The 22056-nt window shown below is 37.6% G+C and overlaps 1 protein-coding gene across 1 annotated transcript in view; it reads left to right on the forward strand.

Moving 5' to 3' along the window:
• Window positions 1-1646: 1646 nt before the first annotated feature.
• Window positions 1647-22056, forward strand: part of LOC308631641 (electrogenic sodium bicarbonate cotransporter 1-like) — a gene marked incomplete at both ends in the record, with an annotated part of 236068 nt that continues 215658 nt past the window's right edge. Inside the window, 2 exon segments of the mRNA XM_081263022.1 lie at window positions 1647-2047; window positions 2136-2839. Of these exon segments, the coding sequence (XP_081119148.1) occupies window positions 1647-2047; window positions 2136-2839 (1105 nt within the window).

The following is a 22056-nucleotide window of genomic DNA, read 5'->3' on the forward strand; positions in this document are numbered from 1 at the left end:
CTCTTTTAATTGTGGGATAGCAAACATCAAGTAGTGAGACCGATAACAGAGGTTTCTGGATCTTTGCCAAAGACAACTCTTTTCCTTATTAATTTAAAACCCATTGCAAATCTCCCTCCAGAATGCCCTCATTCTCTTTTCTTCCCATCCTACTTCACCAACTATGTACCCCTTTCAGGGTAAAATCTTGCCAATCTTGATAGTGAAATGCCTCCCAAGTGTTACCTATCCAGTTTGTTTGAAGACATTTTGACAGATTTTGCAGCAGAATGCATGGAAAATGTGTTTCTTGGACTTTTCCTTTCTCAAACAGTCACCAAAGCTTACTATTCATGGCTGGTTCAAGATTATAATGAGAAATTGCCAGCTATGTTGAAATACATAATCCACAGTGTGAAAAACTTCTTAATAGCAGTGGCAAATTCTTAATACAAAAGTGATTTCTTTTTGCCTGTGAACTTACTTTGGGGTTGCCGATTCTTACTAACTGTGTCCAGGAAATGACAGTTAATTTTAACAGTAGTCTGGAAAGAAAAGAAAATGACTTAAGGGAAAGTTTTAAAGCTCAATTTTCTTTTATCTTGCGTTTTGAATTTCCCATGTCACTGCAGTGGGAAATGTAGAATGTGGGAACATACATGTGATCCAGATGTGACAACAGCTCAACATATGACATAAGTGCATTTTAATTTCAGACATCAGGCAGCTTAGTGTTTCCTAGTATTTTTGAAGCATTGATTAGGGATTTTAAACATATAGGTTTTTGAAAACTAAGAACTCTAAATCTGCTTCCGAAGCCCTTTTGAGGCATCATGGATCTCTTCCAGTTTGATATATTGAAAAAAAAAAATCTCTTCCTTAAATTTACTTCTCTTCTATCCCAAATATTTCCCTCCCCGCGTCTTACTATCTATAGCTTTGTATTGAAGAAAGTTTTGGAACCAGGAGCAGCTAGTCAGTATGGAAAATTATTTTTCTTGGGCTTTATGTGTTTTGGTGGCTACAATTGAAAGTGCGGTTTGATCAGTGACCTCCAAACATATATAATGTGCATTAATAGAAAATTCATATGCACTTGAATCATACATTGTGGCTCAAATCCATTAACTGGCTACTTTGTAGCAGTTTTCAGAACATTAGATTGTGTCTGTGTTGCCAATCTGTTCATCTCTTTTGAAATACCTTTATTTTATTTATTTATTTTTATGTGGTGCTGAGGATCGAATCCAGTGCCTCACACGTGCTAGGCAAGTGCTCTACCACGGAGCCACCACCCAAGCCCAACCGTCTGTTCATATCTTAATGGCTTACTTAACTGATCATAATGGTGCTGGGTCACTGATATAATATTATTATTATTTGCTTGGCAAAGAGTACTTAAATCTCATTAATTGGACTTGAGAACAGAGTGACTATTTAGTCATGATCATTTTGAAATTTCAAGAACCCCCCCTTGGATGACTAAGAGTGTTAGGAATCCTAACTCCAGAAGAAGACAGAAGCAATTAGTGACATAAACGAAGGTCAAGCCTGAGAACCGCGATGTGCCCAGACATCCTTTGCTGAAGATTTAATGTTGCCTATACTGGGTGCTGGCAGTACTCTACCTTCCAATACACTTCAAGTTTTATAAAGTAGCTTCAAGAATGATCTGGGGCTGGGAAATGCTTGCAACTTCAGGCTCTCCCCAGCAGGGAACTCTTTGGAGTAGGGCTCAAAAGTACGACGGACCTAGCAGCCCGCTAAGGTCTCGGGGGAAGGAACCCAGGGAGGCGAGGGCGGCCGGTCGCGACCCCAGTGCTCTGTCCTTTGCTGGCGGGCGCGGCGCGCAGAGCCCGAGCCCCCAGCGGAGGCGGCGCAGCGTGAGGCCCCTCCCAGCCGCTGCGGATGCCCAGGCGGCTGACGCCGAGCGGCGGCTGGGAGAGGTGGGGGCGGGCGGGAGCGAGCGAGGGCAGGGCAGGGGGCCGGCCGAGGCCACTCGCGGCTTTAAATATGGATCGCGGGCTCGCGCTCGAGGCACAGTCGCTGCCGCCTTCCCGGATTCCCGGTTTGTTGCCGAGGGGCGCCCGGACTGGGCACCTCTGCTGCAGTGTTAGCTACTGGCAGTTACATCGGAGATTCCTATAAATATGCAGGAGCTGCAGGAGGCAAAGTAGAGTAGACGCCCGCGCCCTTACACCCTCACTCGCCGCGCACCACGCGGGCGGTGTAGACATTCCCCCCCGCGCCACCTTCTCCCGCTTCCTCCCGGGAGGTTCAGGTTCTAGGGGAGCTTGCTTCGAAGACCCTCCCGCTTCAGCGCCCTCGCCCCGCTCTGTCGCGCTCACCTCTCTCTGCCCCAGAGCGCGCACCCACCCAGGCGGCAAAGTTGTGACTACTTGGGAGCGGGTGACTCGCGTCCCGATCGCTCAGTGCCTCGCACCGACAACTTCCCCCGGCTCTGCGCCGCTGCGCGCCGGGCCCACGCCTCCCAGGACCCCGCGGGCCCCCAGCCTCCAACCTCGGCGGCGTGCCGGGCAGCGCTTTGGTGGCGGCAGCGGCCGTGGTGGCAGCGAAAGCGGCGGCGGCGGCGGCGGCCGCTGCAGCCACACACTCCGCCGCCAAACTGGAGGAGCGACGGAAGCCGGATCCCAGGAGGTAAGTACCCGGCCGGAGCAACCGCGGGTGGGTCGGCCAAGTCCCCAGCCTCACCACGGTGGCAAGCGGGGGTCTGAGGGCCGGTCCTGGAGGGCGCTCAGGCGGCCTCGGCGCGCTCGGGGGAGGAGAGAGAGGTCAGTTGCGGGCCGGGCATCCCCTGGGTTGGGCTCCCGAGACGTGTGCAGGCTGCTTCCGCGGAAAAGTACTTTTTCCCCCGATTCTTAGCGTTTACGGGAAGAGTTGTGGTGGTCTTGTTCCCTCCCACCGCCTAGCCCCCTCCGCATAACTGGACGTTGTTACTAGGATTGTGGAGCCAGTGTGCGCGGCAGGCTGGCTCGGACGCGGTGACACGTGTGTTCCCGTGAGCCTGGGTGGTCGCAGTGCGGCCAGGCACCTGCCTGAGGGCGGGGGACACATACCCAGACACATCAGAGGGGGAAGCCTGGGGAACTCAGTGCTACCGAGGCCGCGGCCCCCACTTCACTGACCACTCCTGTACCGAGCATTCACATCTCTGGCACGCTGAAGACAGTGGGGGTGAGTCAGGCAGATTCTCTGCAAGTGGCACATACACATTTATTTGCAATGGATTTGGAAGGAGGAGGCAGAGGTTAAACTGGCATTTCTCTTGGCCAGCGACAGCAGAGCTCTTCCTCAGGTACTGGGCAGCATGTGCATCTTGGCAAAGATAGGTGATATCTTTCTTCTTAAGTGCATTTCACTCAGCCTTTGGCAGTCTATTAGTAATAGTCACTAAAGGAAGGCAGGAATTGGGAACTACATCAGCAATCTGCAGCAAGCACTACAAAGGAAAAAGTTCTTAAAAGAACAAAAGAAAAATCCTGAACTTATGAAAGATGTAGAAGAAAGCAGTTATACTTCTATACCAACATTGTAGAGCATTTATCAGTTCTTTGTAAAACTTTTTTCTACCCTTTATTCCTTCTCAAGGCCCTACCTTAGCACAATTGCCTGCAGCAAATTTTCCAGTCTGGGCTGAAGCTCAGTAAGCACTTTGAATTACCCTCCCACTTCTCCCATTTTCACATCTGTGCTGGAGAAAGTTGCTCCTAATTAGAAGTCATGGACACTGGACTGTACTAAACACACTTTGTCTCAACTCTGGAACTGCTTTTTCCTAAGAGGCACTGCATTGTACTGTACTTCCTCCTCCCTCCTTTTTGTATCTGAGATTTACAGTTGGAATAGTACCTGAATTAAAGTGTATTTTGCCTATTAGGGTTTATTTTCATTCTGACTTTGAATAGAGTCTTCCATGCATGGCAGTATTTACAGGCTTTTTTTTTTTTTTTTTTTGGCCAATGTAATGTAATGTCTTTTGAAATTGTTTCTAAGAATTCCTCCTTGCATCTATCCTATTAACATTTAAATAATTTCATGGTCATTTTGTAGTTAGATTGAGGGTACTAGTATAACTTCATTCAAAGGAAGTGTGTCTTTATTTTTCTATAGCTTTCATTACTGAGAAAAAACTTTTACTTTCATTTTAAAGTTAAAAGTAGTGATAGGATTCTGGTCTCTGTTAATTCTTGCAACTGAGTTGTTTTAACTTTAGAGTATCTAGGTAAAATGACATAAAACTTTTGCATGTATAGATAGAGATGGGAAAATAGTACTTTTATGAACTGTTGATTGAGTTGTAGGGCATTTATAGGGGTAGAGGTGGGAAGGATAAGATGGAATATTTTGATAGTTCTAGGTATGTTTGAGAAAACTTCTAAAGAAACCCTTAACAATTTGTGGTTGAGTGCTTCTAAAAATGAGTTTTTTGTTTTTTTCAAATGAGGTGTCATTTGCTGTTTTGGGGATATATATATATATAATTTTAGCCAATCCGATTGTACTCTTTATCTTCTAGTGATATATTTTTAAAGTTCCTTTGTCACCATAAAATAACTTTAAATGTTAGTGTCATTATTTTTTGGATTTACAAAAATATCTTGTGAAAGGCAATTGTATTTAGAGGAAAAAATGGGATAGACATCAGGTAACCTTTGGGACAACATTCAGCATGCCTTGGTAGTAATCTCATTTTTTACTGAGCTCTGGCAAGTACAATTTTGAGGTTCTGATCCCTTATTCTGATAGCAAGCAAGATAGTCTGGCCATAGCTTACATCTTAAAGGAAAACAGCACTTAAGGAAAGGAAATACACACGTTAGCTGGTGAATCATCGAGATAATCAGGTTTCTCTGCCTGCCTCTGAGGGCGCTGCAGTCCAGGAGGACTACTACTGTTAGGGGAGAGGAGTCCTAAGAGAATTCACCAGACTGAAATGTGATGAGGCTCATCATCAGCTTGTTACTTGAAGTTTCTTTGTGTTCATTTTATACAATAGGAATAAACTCTAAAACAGGAGTTGATAGGTAATAAGGTTGGGATTGGGAAGAACAGACTGAGAAGAGGAAAATCTGATGATGATCAAACTTTCTAAGAAGGTTTTTTTTTTTTTTTTTTTTTTTTTTTTTTTTTTTTTTTTGATGGCTAAATGAAAGGAAGCAGTACAAAGGAAGCTAGAAGCAGAACACAGACCACAGTTGATGCTGTTTCCTAGGATGACTTATAATTTATGAAATTTATAGGGAATTATTTAGCAAAATGGGTAGTTATGGAACATCCAAGAAGTTAGTGAGACTACAAAAGTAGACCTTACTACTTTTGCATTCGTAGGAATGTTTTTTGTAGGGGAAGAGGAGAATAATTTTTTTCATATAAGGTCTGGTCTAAGCTGAATTACAAATACATATTGCCTTTCTTCCAGTATTTAAACACTTGATATGATATGTCACCAACTGGAAAATATGCTACTGTCCTAACATGAAGGTATTTCATATCCTTAGTAATGATTGCCTTTAGTTATTTTTACAGTAGAGATGGATTCCCTTTTGCTCATTTGTTCTGCCTAATGTGCATTTACACATGCACTCACATACACACACAAATTAGTACAGGTGGTCAGTTTTATTTTAGCTCAAGGCATACTTGCTATTGTCATGATGATTTTGAGGCAATGAATTTTGTGTATTTCTCTAGTCTCGGTGCAATGGCATTTCAAACAGGCATCAGAGAGATGATGAAGGCATAAATGGTGATGGTTTTGTTTAATCTGCTGTGGCAAATAAGAGAGAAAACTTTTTTCTGGTCTTCTTCATTATGTTTATAATTTTACTCTTAATATATTGTCTTACTTACCTCTGAACTAAGTTATGTATTCAAAAACGTGTGGTAGAAATAGTAATGGTGAAACCATGCTCATCTGGAGTTGTTTGCATGAACCAAAATCTTGTTCTTCTTTCTTGACAATGGACTAGATGCAAGGGATTATTATGTTTAGTAAGAAGATGAGGAAATTAAGGCACAGAGAACTTTGTTTGCTTTTCTTGAACTTAAGAGAAAATTATTGGTGGATATAAAAAAGGATGTGTTAAGAAAGGCAATTTTGACTAGTGATACATAATTATTGAATGAGTGTCATGAAATGGACAAATGTCCATTTAGTCACAGCAGAAAACACTCAAGAAAATAAAAGTTTATCATGTTGTAAAGTTATGGTCTCCATTCCCCTCTGTTCATTCCACTCAGCAGCAGCGCCCACTTGCCTTGACTTTATTTCAGATTCTGGAATGACGAGGGTGTTTTGCTAGTTAGTAAATATTTTTCAGTTTGTGTATACCAATATTAGCTCCAATCTTGAGAACTAATAGTGGTTTTTTTCATGTAGAATTAACACAAGAAACAGTTATATGAAATTAGGATATTAAAGGAAATAAATAACCACCAACTTATATTTTGGGTTTTTTCTCCTTTGTGGATAATTGTGTTGAAAAAGGATTTTCTCAATTAACTTGAATTTCTATCTTAGAAACCTTAAAAAAAACTCTACATAAATATTATACTTTTGGGTTTTTAAAAAAAAATAAAAATGATTAAAAATGCAAACTAAGAAGGGGATTACTATGTTTAAAACTGTTGTGTTCTGTAAGTGACACAACTAGAAAAGCTGCTCATAATGTCTTCAGTTGTTAGTTTCTTTACTTTTTTTAAACAATATTTTTTAGTTATAGATGGACACAATACTTTTATTTTGTTTATTTAGTGTTTTTTTTTTTATGTGGTGCTAGGGACAGAACCCAGTGTCTTAATCATGATAGGCACATGCTGTACGACTGAGCCACAACCCCAGCCAGTTTCTTTATGTTTTTGTTAATGTACTCACTGAATAATCTTCTCCTCTATACTATTTGCAAATAAGTACACTTGAGGGACCTGGGCTTCTGGGTTGGTTAATTCTAGCTTCAGCCTGGAGATCTAGCAGTCACTGATAGGATCTCGTAAAGCATTTATTTAACATATTCTTCAGTAAAAAATCTCCAAGCATGCAAAATAGAGGGCAAAAAAGGGACATACATTAAAGAGGACTCACTTCACTCTTAGGAGATTTCTCAGTGTCTGCTTAATCTTAACACACATAAATTCTAATAGGATAGATAATAGGGTCTCTGCTCTCATAGTAAACAGTCATTGCAAAGTGGAAGACAGAAATGGGCTGATTTGGTAGATAGTTGGAAAACATTGAAAGAGCCATAGGACAGCTTGGTAGAAAGGGAAGAGTTAGACAAAGTACTGGAAACAGAAGTAAAGAACTAAAGTGGGGTGGTTAAGGACTATTTAGGTGTAGAACTGATAGCACTACTTTACTGTTTTCTCCCTTCCTTTCTTCTTTCTATTCTTCCTCCCTCCCTCCTTCCTATTTATTTATTTTTTATTTTTGGGGTGCTGGGGATTGAACCCAGGGCCTCATACATGCTAGGCAAGCACTTTACCACTGAGCCACATCCCTAGCCCTAGTTTAAGTTTTTTTATTGAAATACATTCAGAAAATTGCAAATGTCATTAAGTCATCAGTAAACAGCTCAGTGATATACGTGAGTGAATATATCAATATAACCAGCACCAAGACCATGATGTTAAGCCATTGCCAGCATCAGAAGCTTCCTCTCCACTTCCCCTGCAAGTCATTAGTTCCCCCAAGGTAACTTCAGACTTCTGAGACTATCGGTTACTTTTATCTGTTACTGAACAGATATCAGTGAATCACATTGTATAAATTCTTGTATCCATCTTCTTTTGGTAAATGTTATGTGTGTGAGACTCATCCTGGTTTTCTGTGAAGCAACGGTTTGAAGCAACCAGGAGGAGTCTCATAAAATTTATTCTTATTGCTCTATCTTGTTTCACCTTATGAGAATTCCACAATGTATTTATCCATTTCATTCTTGATGGACCTGTAGGTTGTTTCCAGATTTGGGCTGTTAGAAATTATGCTGCTGTGCACATTCTTGTGTATGTCTCTTAGTAAACATGTGAGAAGTTCAGTTGTGCGTGCTGTGCGTTGAACTGCTGCGTCAGTTTTAGTAGATGGCATCTTTATTCAAAGTTGGTACAAATTCACACTCCTATCAGCATTGTATAAAGAGTTTTGTCTGTCTTCTTAACAAACACTTGGTATTTTCTTTTTAATTTTAGCTATACTGGTATATGTATAGTTGTATCACATTCTTTTTTTCCTCTTTTATTGTTGCATTATAATGATACCTAAAAGTGGTATCACTTTGTGCATATTTGTGCATGTACTTGACATAATTGGATCAGCCTCCTTCCCTGGTACCTTCCCTTTCCTCTGCTTCTTCCTCCTCCTGATCTACTTGTTCTATCTACTCTGCTGATGCTGATTTTAACTTGCATTTTCATGTTACCATTTCAAATGTTTATTGGTTATACTCTTTGTGTAAGTCATTCAGGTTTTTTGCTCATAAAGTTTTTGTCCAATATTTTATCCCAAGTAAGGAAGGTTTTAATACCCAAGGAGTTAATTTCTCTTGTTTATTTAGAAAACTCAGCTAACAGGCAAACTCATTCACCATTGCTTCCATCTAATAAGTGAGTAAAGAGATTAGAAACATTTGAACTTGTAACTGTCATAGTCTAGATCTATGAAACCCTGTCCTTTAAAGGTTGAAAATCTACAAAAAAGCTTTAACATAACTCAAAAAACAAAACAAAACAAAACAAAACAACAACAACAACAAAACCCAGACAATACGTCCTTGTGCTTAATACAAAAGTAGAGCATCTTGTAATGTTGTATGCACAATGACTGATGGAGATTTGCATTTGGAGGGTATGTGCATTGAAGATCCAGCTCTTTTATTTTACTAGTTGATTTAAAAAAATCATCTGTATTTGTATTTTTCATTATTAAAATATTGGTAAAATCTAATTCACAAAGGAGTTACAAGGGACCAGTGGTGATCCTTATAAAACCTTGTTTATAACTGTAAACAGCTATACATATGGTAGTTATTATTATTGTTGGATTCTACACCATTCTTTTTTTCTTGGGTTGAATTGTGCCACCACTGAGAACAGTTCCTGGCATACTAGTAGATGTTCGTGGGCTGAATGAATGAACAACTCATTTAAGCATCTTTCTTAAAAGCTCTTAGTCGGAGTGACTCAAACTGTGTTTTCCATTTTTCCCTCCTCTAGGACTTGTACTTTTTTATTGCTAAAATTGAGTAGGGAACAGGGCTTATCAAACATTAGATTGAGAAATTGAGTCTAGTAGCCAGCAGTTTGAGATCACCCATTTCACTATATAGTTCATATTAAATCTGTGCCCCCAAGTAACACACGCCAGACCTGGAGAACCCTTGAAAATGATTACACTGCTCTTCACTCCATGGGTGATCCCCCAAAGCCTACATGCTGAATATTTTTAGCTTCTATAATTAGAATTCTGGCCAACAAATTTCCAGAGTTAAAATGTTGTGGTGGGTTCTTCAGTGCTGATACCTTGGAAACCATGTTTCATCTAGAATTGAACTTTTAAGGATGAATAATAGCTGAAAACTGAAGCTCGAATAGAGCCTTTCCAGTTTAGGATGCGTAAGGCATTTCTCAGATATGTTGATTATAATATGAAAATAAATGGGCAGCATACTCCGTTACAAACATTTGTTCGAGTCAAGCATTTTAACCCTTTGAAAGGTCTATTTCTCAGCTATTGGCTTGACTCTGTGATGCTGTTTTTCTTTATCTGAAAAATGTTTAAATGGCATATTAATTTTATTTAAAAATTAAATAGAATTAAAATTTATATTATTTTTCTTTTGGAGATTTACATGGTGCTTTTTTAAACAATAACAACTATTCTCGCAAAACCAGACTTGTGGTAAAAGGAACTTGGATTTTTATGTGGAAATCTAATTAGATTTTCTTACCCAAAGACTGATATCTTTTTTTTTTTTGTATTTGAGCTGTTTATGTATTTATTTACTTATAGAGCTGATGGTTAATTTTCTCTCATCATTTGAGTACAACTATTTTGTGGTATCCAGGGACTGAACATGTTCCTTCAGGATAACATGTCAGACAACATGGTAGACGGTCATTTATGTTTTAGGTAGTGTACCTCTTGTGGGCTTGACCCAAATGTAGCTGATGTAGTGGAAAATGGAATCATCTGGTATAGCAGACAGGCTTTGTTTTCTGTTACAGACATAATGCTATGGAAAATTGAAATAAATACAAAGGGCAATTATGGTGAGTCTTGTTAGACTACTATTTTTAAAATAGTGACTTTCAGAAAAACCTCATCTTTTGTTCTGGGTGATTACATTCCTTCAAGAAGTTAAACTGGGTCATTTAAAAACAAATGCACCCAGGCATGTCTGGATATTGCTTTATTTAAGGCTAGAAACGAGGCTTCTCATTTTGGTGTCCATTCAGCCCATAAGACTTAAAAAAATGGTATTATGGATTTAGGGAAAGATAATTGTTGAAAGAGTAGGATCATATCAATTATAGTATCTGAACTGATATCAAAAAGGAACAGGATTAGCTCTTTCATTTCTTGTGCTCTTCAGCATGGAAATCTGTTGTTTATAAGGCCTTTTGGAATATAACTAGTGTACCTAAATCAGGGTTTTGCACCCTCCATCCCAGATGAACTGAGAATGAAGTCCTGAAACTGTTACTTGGTGAAGCATGCAAGGACTCAGGGAGGCTATCGGTTGGATTGAAAGTTTAATGGAACCTTGAGTGTTGATGCCTACACCTCTGAGACCCTTCCGTCATGTGTGGCATGACTGCAGCTGCAGCAGGACATCGCAGCTGAACTGCTCTGCAAATTCCTTCATTCCTTTGACCTCTGGAGACTGTGTCCTTAGGAATGTGAGATGAGCATTCATGATGTTAGCAGAGAATAGGGCCTCATGGTAGGGAGTTTGCTAAAGTACTGATTACAATCGCCTTTAGAAAATTGCTGAGCATTAACAGATTAAGCAGAAACACACAGCTCACACGTTTGCACTTTTACAAGTTGAGCTTCTTTGCCAGGGAAAGGAGAGAAGGCGGATAGGAAATGTCTCAAACGATTTAGATAAATGAGATCAGATAATTTCCCTTGAAAAATGCATTAAGAAATGAAACAAAAGCATTCGTCCAAAAACATCAGAAGAAAATATAGTTCAAGCACTGAAATGTTTTTGCTGCCAAAACTTTAGGCAGTGGATTCCGTACTATAATTGATCACTTTAGTGCTTACTGCTTTGCGCTGCCCTTTAACTATTTCACGTGTTCATGTTGGCCTCCTGTACTGTGTGGGTCCTCAATTTTCGTGAGCTTCTCTTTTGTGGTCTTCACAGTGGCCAGCATATTCTATAGCACAAAATACTTAATGGAATGATATGTAGTCACTTTAAAAATCATGACAGACCAATCAGAGATGCCCATTTATCTCACCCAGCTTTATCTTAACTCGACTTCTTCTGGCTGTGATCCCCTGGTGTGGTAGCTGTGGATCATTGCTCTCAGGACTTTCAAACATTTCTTGTGAAATTTGATGCAATGAAGTTTAGAATCCAGTAACTTTTGGGAGGAACTTTGTTATTAGAGTTTGTGGTATGTTAGAGTTCCCTAGATAAATTAACCTATTTTGATATGACTGTATTTTACTTGTTCTCAAAATTGGACACAATTGTACTTAATTTATTTACTTAAGACTAAAAATGAGTTGGTAGCAGTTTTTTAAAGAAATCTATTTTTGAAATAGGTATAGATTCACAGGAAATAGTAAAAATATAGTGTAGAATTTTTTTCATACCCTTTACCCAGCTTCCCCCAATGGATAGCACTTTTAAGATTCCTAAAAGGCTTTACCTAAAAAGATTTATATACATTATATAATTATATAGATTTATATAGATTATATATTTTATGTTATCTCTGAAGAAATACTTGTACTTATTCATTAATCACTAAGTACATATATAAACATACTTACATAACCCATGATTCATATATGTATGTATATGTACATATGTGTATGCATATTTATATATGTATATATATGAAACAATGATTTAAAGACTGCAGAATTAGACTTTCCTACTGTTTGTGTCATTTGAAAAGATGCTCATGTGGAAGGCAAAGAGGAGTCATTCACTTTGGTCATTTACCAAATTCACAAAGATGTGAATTTGGTGTTGCTACATGCAAATTATTATTAACATTTTTTTAGTTGCCAGTGAATCTTTAATTAATTAATATGTGGTGCTGAGGATCAAACCCAGGGCCTCACATATGCCAGGCAAGTGCTCTACCACTGAGTCACAACTCTAGCCCCTTATTTTTTATATTGATCATATTGAACTAGGGGTTTTAAATCCAGATGTTGTTCCCATAAAGTCTTTGGAAGACATGCTACAAATATTATTGAGTGAGGGAACTCTTTTATAGTACAGATGTTAGTGCACAGTGATAATAATGGATTTTATATACAGTTGAGAGAATATTGTCGTATGATATATCTCTGTTAGGTGTATATTAATTTGCCTAACAAAATATATGTGAATATATGATATATTGAGATGTTTTAGAATAGGTGTTTTATATATTACATATGTAATAATATTTTCAATGACATTTAAATGTTTCATTGAGGTATATTACACTCAAACACATTCTTGAGTTCAATTATATTTCTTAATAGGGGTTTTTAAAGGCTATGAGTATGTTTGTCCAGGAGTTTGAACTTTAAGTTCAGGTTGGTCTAGGTGTTTGAACCTTGAAAGTTTGGGCCTGCACCTCAAGATAGACATAATTGGAAAGATCTTGAAAAGCACACTGCACATCATAAATATAGAGGAGATTTTTTTTTTTTGTAGAATAATAGAGAGCCATGTGAATGCTTATGGTCTTGAACAAGGATTTCTGAAATCTGAAGGGAGATTCACTGAAGCCTACAATATCATGAATATTTCCTGCAGATCCAAGAATGTCAGAACAAGGAATACCACTTATAACTGAGAGAATTAGGTTTAGCATAAATAGAAAAGTTTAAGTTTACATAGTTGGTATTTATTTCAGCTGCTTTTCACCCTGAGAAGAGAAACTGGCTTCTTCAACAGATGGTCCAGAGTAAATCTTTAGGTGAATTACATATTTATACAATTTAAAAAAGAAGATGGACATATTTGATAAATAGACTTAATCTTTTGGTTGCTGTTCTCTCTTTATCTGGGTCTTTTTACACAGGGTTATTCTCTTTTCACAGAGCATTGTTCAAGTCATTTATTGTTTGGTAGAGAATTTCCTGTCAATTGATATTGCTATCAGATGTCACTGAATATTGGTCTAGAAGATTGTGAGTCTGACCCCACATGACAGTTCCTGAAGAGGTTACTTGCTCCAGTAAGTCTTAGCTCTTGACCTTGACCAGCTCCACTAGTGAATATGCATAATTACCCTTGAGGTTATTAAATGAGCACTTAAACCACCTTGTAAAATTTCTCTGAATCAAGTCCACCTTGGTACCGATAAAGTGAGATCGGATATTATTTCTGGATTGAAACCAGTACTTCTGTTTCTGGGTTCATTTGAGATAATCCTGCTAATCTGAAATGTCTGGTTTCCCAGAAAAATGAAATGTTTTATTTGGTACAGGTTTAAAAATCATTGTGTTGTATAACGTTCTCCCATGTAATACTATGTTCACAAATTAAACAGAAGGCTTGGAGAGTCCAGTGCTATATATTCCCATTTGGCCTGCAGCTTTTGCTTCTGTGATGGATGGACTCAGCATATGAGCAATATAGTGTCTTTTATATAAAAACCAGAGTAGCATGAAAAAGATTAGAGCATGTGGTCAGGCTTCAAACAGTTTACTGCTTGAGTTAGAATCTGGAGGAATAACGTCTTCATCTTGTGTACAAAGTGAAGGATTCACTTCTAAGGTGGTTGTCTACGGATAGGGGATCTAATGGAACCCTGTGGTTCAGGGTTCAGTGAGGGATGATGTGAGTGCCTGCACTGGGGCTGTTGGTACCAGGAAGAATCTGTGGAATTAAAGAAGGGGAAATCATATTTTGAGGAGCCTGATTATGGGAAATTGTGAACTTGTCTGCTTAAATTGCAGGAGTGGGATGTTTATTTGCAATGAAGGATGAAGTATTTGCTTTAGTAGAATTTTCTGATTATTGAAACTTACCTAATTAAGTGTCCAAACTAAAATTCTCTTAGAACATTTTTTGATGTACATCATTTCAAAATGAATTGCACACACTCATCTCCTGTCTTAATGACATATTGGATGTAATTTTTTCTTTTGTTCATCTGTCTTGATCTTTATTACATATTCAGAGAGGATCTCAGGACTGAAGATGCATGATGCTGTTCTCACTGTACATGTCCCATATTGTTATGCCTTAATCACTGTAAGCACAGCAATGACACCCTCTTTACAACACAAACGATAAACAAAAGAGTGGATAAATGTATCCTGGGCAGGAATGTGCCATTTTAAGTGGTCCATGCCATCAATCAAGATGCCTGAGTAGAAGGCCATGAAAGGATGGGTATTGAGTACAGCTGATAGACCCCAGGCACATGTGAGGGACTGAGAAGGTTGCTGGGATCCATCGGTCATGCAGCAAATTTGTTATTGTTACTAAGACCTCTTTGTAGCCCCAGGCTTTTGAGGCCTGTCAGAGTTGTTTTCTGACTCCTCAGTGGGTGTTGGTGTTTCCCTGGTTAAGAGCATGGACCATGAAGGTAGAGGGTCTGGGCTTGAATCCTGCTCTTATCACTCACTGACTTAGGCTGGTTTCTCTGTGAAGTGCTTTCTGAGATTGTACAGGAAGTTTATTGGGACTTGTGTGGAGGAACAATACCAGTGGAGAAGTGAAGAAAGTTGGATTGGGCCCAGAGAAAGGGGAATGTGAGACAATAGCAGTTGAGACCTCAGTTGATCCCACCAGGTGCTCTGGAGCTGGGGGAGACCCTTGAGTTGCCCCACCTGTACCCCACATCAAACAGTGTGGGTTGCCTTTGGCCAGGGGGTGTGACCTCAGGTCAGATGACTCTTTGACTAAGGTAATTTATAGAGCAAGTCTGAGCTCAGCCAGAATGCATACCATCCAGGGAAGCACCTGAGTTCTGGAGGGGAGATCAGGGCAACAGTGCACAGCATCCAGATATGTAGTGCCTCATGACTGGTGACTGTGGGCCTCAGTTCTTCATCCGAACCTGCCTCATTTAATTCCTAGGACTTTAGTAAGTGAAGCAGCTAATGCTTAGAAAAATGCAGAGTACATAGTATGTGTAAGTTAGGTGTTAGTTTTTAAGACCATACCAGACTTTATCACTCCTGCCTTTCCCTTATAATGTGGCTCTTTTATAAGTTTGAAAGCTAATGCTCTCATTGTTATTTTTTTCTGATTTTCTTTATAAGAGCAAAACACCTGATATTATATTAACAAGAAATAAAGTATTATGTGTTTTAATACTATTTACATTTTTATTTTTTTAAAATAAATTTTTAATATATTTATTTGTTTGTTTATTTTTTATGTGGTGCTGAGGATCGAGCCCAGGGCCTCGTAAGTGCTAGGCAAGTGCTCTACCGCTGAGCCACAACCCCAACCCCTACATTTTTAATTTTTACTGGAAAGATGCACAAGGAATAACAAAAAATTACTGATGATGAAAGTTAAAGGAGGATTTAGATTTACAAAGAATGGGATCTTTGGGGATATGTATGTGTGTGTGTGTGTGTGTGTGTGTGTGTGTGTGTATGAGTTCTTAGTCTCTCAAAGAAATATAGATAGTAACTCCCCAGTTGACATGGAGTCAGTCCATTTGCTGCTGTTGAGCTGAAATGAGGCTCCATGAAAGGAACTCCTCGCCAGGTTGTGGAGTCCAGTGACAAAGGTCATTATAGTCTTGGTCTGTGCCTTACCTACCTCTCTAGTTCTTGATCTAAACATGACCACATAAAATCAATAAAGACAACATTGTCACTTAATTAAATTGCTTCTCTTCTTAAACATTCCAGAATAATTCTTTTCAATGTTTCAGTATTTAACTTCCATAAATATAAAGCAGATCACCTGGAGTGTTTTAGAAATTTGGTTTTGATTCAAAGTAATGTTCTCATGGAGGTTCAGCCTCTGCCAATTCATTTCTTATTCACTTGAGGACATGGCTAATTTCCTTGGACAACTTTTGTCTCCTTCATATTTGAATGGGTGCAAAATGCTTTATTTGAAATGACTTCTTCCCAATCAGGTAAGCATATTTGTTTTTAAAGGACTATTTAATTGTACTGTTTCCATTAGAGATAGTTAAGAAACATGTCAAAAGCATTTTATAACAGAGTGCATATTCCTGATGTTTGTACCAATATCCATTATTGGCACACTCTAGCCAGCAGAGTGGAAGAAGTAATGACACCTCCTCTGAAAGAGTTTTTTTAAAAGGCCTTCCTTGAATACATTTTTCTCCTTAGTTTTAATTTCATTTACTTGTGCTTAATTTCTTTTAAAGAAATGAGCATGTTAGAACTGAACCATGAAAAATATTGTATCTTCATATTTATTATACAACAATATTTAGAAGATGAGGATTGTATTAAACATCAAACTGAGTCAATGAGAAATTTTATCTTAGCTTAACCCTCTTTGACATTTACTCTATTTTTGAGTTGAGTAGTCTTTTGTGGATTCTGTGCAGAATTCCGTAGTCATGTAAGTCAGGAATCTAATGGAAATCTTACTTGAGCATCCAGCAATTTTTTTTTTCCTATTGAGAATAGGAATGTCTAACACATTTGAGATTTCTCTTCCACATTTGATTGGGGAGAGGGCTTGGGAGGAGTAAAATATTGAAGATTCACCAAGAGATGTGTAAAAATGTATTCATGTTTAAGTATGATCAGTGGTAAAAACTCATCATTCATCATGTAACAAAACCTTTCTAAAAGCAAAGATGACTTTTAAAGTTTCATATTGGGGATTAGAATAATAAACCCTCTTTTTAGAAAAATGTTGACTCTGATCTGATGGGAAACAAGTCCATGTCCAAGAAGATTATGTCAGGATACCTTTTAATTCTCAAAACCACGTAATTATGACATTTGTATAGATGATCTTTCACTGTGTAGGAAGTATGAAATAAAAACTAGTATTTTGAACAGAGTTATTTATTGTCTTCAAAATGAACATAGGAGAGAATGATTTCTACTCTGTATCTAATCCCAGGTGGACCATAGTTACAGCTTTGCATTGGGTTTGCCTAATGCCTTTATTTTTTCTTTCCTTCCATCCTTCCATCCTTCCATTCTCCTGTCTTTCCTTCCTTCCTTTTCTTCCTTCCATGAATGCAAGTGGGTTTTTATATGGGCTTTAGTTATACTTGGTAAGAAAAAATTCTTAATCTTAGGCTATAGTTATGGGTTAAAATAAATATATGCAAAATAGAATATATTACAGATACGAAAAATTTGTCTATTCAAGCATTTTTTATGTTTATGAGTAGCTTGTTACTTTCATTTAGAGTATAAAGTGTAATTAGTTCTTAGATTGTTCATTTAAACTTGTACATGTTAAGCAGGCATGGACACATAAAATAATGTTTGCTTAAATATAAACTGGATTTTAACTACTTAGAAAGTTGTACGAATGAAGTGTTTAGTAAAGTCGCTGTTTATTATATAACTTAAATAATATGCAGAAGAGGAAGGGCAACTAATAAGCAAACTCTATATTAATTCCAGAAAAACCACATTATTAGAATTTATATTTTCTGGGTTGGGGCTGTAGCTCAGTGGTAGAGTGCCTGCCTCGCATGTGTGAGGCACTGGATTCCATCCTCAGCACCACATAAAGATAAATAAATAAAGATATTGTGTTTATCTACAACTAAAAAAAAAATTAAAAAAAAAAGAATTTTCATTTTCTTCAAAAATCAAACACTAGTGTTTTACCCACAGGACCCTTAAAGATTGACCAAAAGTGAAGGAGAGTCCCATATGGGTGTGGGCTATTTGGTCTAATGGTCTAAATGAAATGGAAAAAGAAAATATGGACTTATACTAATGGTTCAGTTTCCAACAATAAACCTGGTGAGTTCACTTTAAATGTGGTTTGCTGAAAATTGATGGTGATTTTTAGCACTTAGCATCTTATCTTCAAAGCACTTTCCAAATATTGAATAATTAATTGCCACAACCCCCATGTGGGGTTAGAATAGCAGGCATGTCTTTCTGTGTACCAGGAAACCATTATGGCAGAACCTGGAAATGCTGATTTTTATTTTTAGAGGTGTCTTTGCTTTCCAAGGTGACCTGCTCTTTCAGTGTTGTCCTGGTTTCCAATCACAGGGTCAGGCGAAAAGTAACCAAGGATGTTGAAATCTTGAAAATTTTCTTTTCTTCTTGTTTCCAGATGGATTTCACTTTCATCTCACTTTTGCCTGCTCATCATTTTGAAATGCTAGTTTTTTTAAAAAAATTGGAATAGAGAATATTGGTAAATATAGTATTTGCAATTAGTATAGATTCTTCTTACCTGTTAGATCCAGAATTTGGGAAACTTTGTAGAACTATGAAGAACAACTCTAAGTGACCAAAAGTCACATTTCAAAAATGCCTTTAATAAATTAAAGAAACGAATCTTTCAAAAAGTAGTGTTTGTAGCTCTAACTTAATCTTGGAGTCTGAGGAACAATGAATGTAGACTGTATGTATGTTTAATAGCATATGACAGATGATTTGAACTATATGGCATATATCGATGATGAACTTATATTAAACAATTAGATAACAAGAAAGGCTATGAAAGAGATTAATTTATTTTTATTTAGAAATTTAAAATTGACACATAATAATTATAAATACTTATGGGGCATAGAGTGATATTTCAATACATGTATACAGTATGTAATGATCAGATCAGGGTAATGGGCATGTCCAACACCTCACTCATTTTTTTTGTGTTGAGAAAATTAAAAATCCTCTCTATTACCTATATTGAAATATACAGTTAATTCTTGTCAACTGCAGTTACTCTACTGTGCTATAGAACATTAGAAGTTATCCCTCCTATCCAACTGCACCCTGTATTCATTAACCGTAGAATAAAGCAACCAGATGTAACACTGGAGTTGATACACGTTAAAGGAGTTTGAGAAGAGAGGCCATGAGTGCAGGCCAAGGGTCTCGAGGAAGGCAGGAGGGTCAGAATTTACAAGATGAGCAGTGACTGTGTCCTACCAGACAGTACCTACATTAGCCAGACTAATGCCTGGCTTGTTTGTGTTGCCAGCGTCGGGATGTCTACTGATTAGCTCTCTGGAGAGATTCAGAGTGAAGTCACCGTGGCAGACTCCGAAGGCCATCCATCCCTCAGGTTCTCAGCCTTTGAAACAGAAAAGAGCCAGGACCTTACTTTGAGAGCAGTTAATCCCTTTATGCTTTGAGTAGCTCACCAGATAACAAAGAGAATGCTGTGGTAATTATTTCAAATGAATGCTGAGTTTCTTTGAGTATGATTAACACCTTTGAAGGCAGAGCAGAATTAGACTTCTTTGTCATTTTAAGGAGGTGAAGTCCTAGAAATCATAGAAATGTTGGCTCACACTTGTTTACTGAACATAGGCATAGGTTATTAATCTTGAGGTCTTGGGGCTCACAACTGGGCTTCAGGGAGGCCCACGAACCCCTAGATAATATACACAGAATTTGTGTGCATACACACACAGACACACACAAACACCTTTACATGCACACACTCTGTGTCCATTGTCTGGAGTACACACACACACACACACACACACACATATCCATATGGATATTTATATATACATATGTATATAATATATGTACATATTGCATATATGTGGAATGCAGGCAAAGTATTCTTGATATTGCTAAATCTTTGACATATATAAAACATTTAATGTTTAATATGGACTACTTTCCCTTAAGAATGTTTATGTAATGTCCTTCAAGTAGTAAAATAAAATATCAGCAGGAAATGAAAACCTATCAGCTCCAGGACATCACCTCTAAAAAAATCTAATATTATCGGAAAGATCAGAAAAGTGCAATGATGCAGTCAAACCGCAAACATGGCTATTTAACCACAGTACATTAAATTTGGAAAGGTAACAATCAGGTTTATCTCAACTACAATCAGTCACGAGACTTTCTTACTATCAGATCTGAAGAAGGTGTGTGTGCATTTGTAATTTAGCCAGCTTTTAGATGTGGGGTCCTTTGATGACATATTTGTGGAAAGTTGCTCACTAATTTTTGATAGAATTCATCATATAGGAGGTAGAAATATTCTTTGACTCCTACTGTGCTTTCTATAAAGCAATATAGCTGTTGTCCTAAAAAATTGTATCATTTTATTTTTATAAATAAGATTATGTTTTTTGAGAAATTTTACAAAAGATCAAGACTATAATTCATTAGGCTTCCAGAAACTTGATAAGTATAGGAGTACTTCAGTAGAAGAGAACCAGTAGATATGCAAAACAAGAAGCCTAAAAAGTTAGGCTTAGGACTTTTCTTGAAGTTCATGGTTGGTCTTTAGGGTATGGAAGTTCAATAATACTATGAAATTATATTTTAATTATACTCATATATCCATTTTTTTTACCTTGTGGTTAGAATACACAGCTTTCATTAGATTTTCAAAAGTTCTGTGGCTCCCAAAGGTTAAGAATCATTAACTTATAATGCCTGAACCTTACTTAGGCTTTTCTAAAAAGAAGCCTACAATTTAGAGAATTTTGATCAATTTCAGAAATCTGAAGACTGGTTATTGCAAATAAATAAAACGGTACAATCAAATGGAGTTCAGAAGTGTTTAGAGCTGGGTGAATTGCTTGGTAAAAATATTTAGACTTGGATGGGAGGAAGAGACAAACTCTAGATAGGGCAGAGGGGTGGGAGGGGAAGGGAGTTGTCAGGGGTTAGCAATGATGGTGGAATGTGATGGACATCATTATCCAAAGTACATGTATGAAGACATGAATTGGTATGAATATACTTTATATATAACCAGAGATATGAAAAATTGTGCTCTATATGTGTAATGTAAATTGTAATGCATTCTGATGTCACATTTAAAAAATCAATAAAAATTAAAAAATATTTAGTCTTGGCATATGTATTAGAAGATAAACAAGGAAGATTGAACCAACAACACCCAATTAACTGAGATCCTTGGATTGAATAAATGGCTTGGGATTTATATATAATCCATGAATCTCATTGAAATCAGAGGTTGAACCATTTCACCCATGAAGTTCTCATTTATTTTGATTATTACTAAAAAAGATAGGTTTTTGATTCTGAATGATTTGGTTTTTTTATTTATTATATAGTTAGTTATCTATCAGAGACACATCATGTAGTGGTTCAGTATTTGGGCTCTGGCATGGGACTGGATGATCATCATAGCTTTGCCACTTAATGATTGTGGTCTTGGACAATTCATTTGACATCCCTGTGTCCCTCATCTGTAAAATCAGCATAACAATAGTACTGATTTCTTCAGGTACTTGTGGGAAATCAAATGCTGTAGTATATGTTAAGAACAGTACCTGTTTGTGGTAAGGCCTTGATAATTTGATATTTATCTTTACTTCTGGAGTTAGGCCTGCTAATAAGACAGGTAAGATTCTGGGGTCTGAAAGGACAGTAAAAGAAATGAGGTGTTGGCTGTATTCCAAACCCTCTGGTCCCTCACGTAAATGAGAATTGATAGTTGATAATATTGACACTAGTGTGAGGTCTCATGGAGATGGTTTATTTGATTTAGTATATCTAGACACACAGGCCTCCAGAATATTCCTAAGTTAATTAATTCAGAATTATAAATATTAAAAATACCTGTAACCACATGTAAGGATAAATTTATAAGATGTGCTTCCTTTACTTAAAGGAAGTTATGTCTACCAGTATAATCCCTATCATATTTAAAATGAAATATCCCTTTTCATAATTTTGTGGGTATTTAACTTTCTTTTGTTCACCTAAAAACTAAA

Source organism: Spermophilus citellus, assembly GCF_964194105.1.
Source record: "Spermophilus citellus genome assembly, chromosome: 12".
NCBI lineage: Eukaryota > Metazoa > Chordata > Mammalia > Rodentia > Sciuridae > Spermophilus > Spermophilus citellus.